The sequence below is a fragment of the Octopus bimaculoides genome, chromosome 7 (genome assembly GCF_001194135.2).
Source record: "Octopus bimaculoides isolate UCB-OBI-ISO-001 chromosome 7, ASM119413v2, whole genome shotgun sequence".
Lineage (NCBI taxonomy): Eukaryota > Metazoa > Mollusca > Cephalopoda > Octopoda > Octopodidae > Octopus > Octopus bimaculoides.
This window is the reverse complement of record NC_068987.1, coordinates 109,579,491-109,581,386: the sequence shown is the minus strand read 5'-3', so window position 1 is coordinate 109,581,386 and position 1,896 is coordinate 109,579,491. Positions and strand designations below refer to the sequence as shown.

The window sequence follows — 1,896 nt, the reverse complement described above, 5'->3', positions numbered from 1 at the left end:
ACACTGTGTGGACAAACACAAGAGGACGGCATTACACCTAGCCGCTGGTAATGGCCATATAAACATGGTCCGTCTGTTACTGGGTCAAGGAGCAGACATCAATGCCGTTGAAGAGGTAACATAACTTCACACACTCAGGCGGCGAGTTGGCAGAACCGTTAGCACGCCGGGCGAAATGCTTCGCGGTATTTCGTCTGCCGTTACGTTCTGAGTTCAAATTCCGCCGAGGTCGAGTTTGCCTTTCATCCTTTCGAGGTCGATAAATTAAGTACCAGTCGCGTACTGGGTCGATCTAATCGACTGGACCTCTCCCTTCACATCTTCACTATTCTTCTTCGCTTCTACCATTACTTTCACCCTTTCCCTAACAACATATCCAACCACCAAAACATTAGGTGCCACTCTTTTTATCATGTTTGTTTGCTTTATTGATTATATGCTTCAGTCTCCACTCTTTTATCTCAGACTACTAAATTTAGCAACTATTGATTTTTATCAATAATTTATTTTTTTCCTTTTCGAGATTTGTTTTGTTTTTTTTTCTTTTGTTTTTAGTTAGATAATTAGAATAATTGGTATGTGGCCCAGTTCTCTTCAACATAAATATATATTGGATGGGGAAATAACTAAATATTTAGTACGTGGACATCTTTTCTATTTACTAAAAGAGGCAGCACATATGCTAGGACACAATAACCACCTAAGCAGACCTAGTGAAGATATGTGTAGAATATGGGAACCGGTATTAAGGAAGGATACAAAAAATATTAGAATTATAAGCCCTAAAATTCACTCTATAATTGCCTACGGGCATATGGAGTAATGGTTAAGAGCGCGAGCAACTAATTCCAAGATCGTGGGATCAATTCCAGGCATGAATTAAATATTTACCTTTTTCAATCATTTGACTGCGGCCATGCTAGAACACCGCCTTTAGTCGAGCAAATCGACCCCAGGAGTTATTCTTTGTAAGCCTACTACTTATTCTATCGGTCACTTTTTGCCGAACCACTAAGTTACGGGGACGTAAACACACCAGCATCGGTTGTCAAGCGATAGTGGGGGGGGGGACAAACATACATACACACACATATATACGGCGGGCTTCTTTCTTCCACTCACAAGTCTTTGGTCGGCCCGAGGCTATAGTAGAAGACAGTTACCCAAGGTGCCACGCAGTGGGACCGAACCCGGAACCATGTGGTTGGTAAGCAAGCTACTTACCACATAGCCACCCCTGCGCCTATATATTTTTGAAATATGTTGAATAAATAATAACTTCAGCAAAAAATACTTTAGAACCAGGACACTTGATGAAAACTGGAGAGTAAATCAACCGAAACGTTGTGGTAACAAGATGAAATAATGTAAATAAGGTACCATAGCGTATGTTAGAGAAAAACTGCGAGTCACGGGAAAAGTTAGGTACATAACGATACTGTTTTTGGATAATTGTTAGCAGTGCACGATTACATTCAAATATCAAATCCCTCAGAACAGAATCGTTAGCAGTGCACGATTGCATTCAAATATCAAATCCCTCAGAACAGAATCGTTAGCATGCCAGGCATTTCGTCCGTCTTTATGTTCAGAGTTCAAATTCCGCCAAGGTTGACTTCGCTTTTCATCCTTTCGGGATCGATAAAATAAGTACCAGTTGAATACTGGACCCGATGTAATCGACTTAACTCCCCCCCCCCGAGATTGCTGGCGTTGTGCCAAAATTTAAAACCAAAATTAACTCTTACTTTCTCCACTTTCACTCTCTCTCTCTCTCTCTCTCTTCTATTGTATATGTACATATGTATGTATTTATCTCTCACTCTTTCTATTATATATGTATATATGTATGTATTTATATCTCTCACTTTGTACTATATATGGACATATGTATAT

The 1,896-nt window shown here is 39.9% G+C and overlaps 1 protein-coding gene across 1 annotated transcript in view; it reads left to right on the top strand.

The window, feature by feature from the left end:
- LOC106878539 (serine/threonine-protein phosphatase 6 regulatory ankyrin repeat subunit B) overlaps positions 1–1,896 on the top strand; it is a 187,752-nt gene that overhangs the window by 160,662 nt on the left and 25,194 nt on the right. The window contains exon 25 of the mRNA XM_052969466.1: positions 8–115. Coding sequence (XP_052825426.1) covers positions 8–115 — 108 coding nt within the window. The remainder of the gene's footprint in view (positions 1–7; positions 116–1,896) is intronic.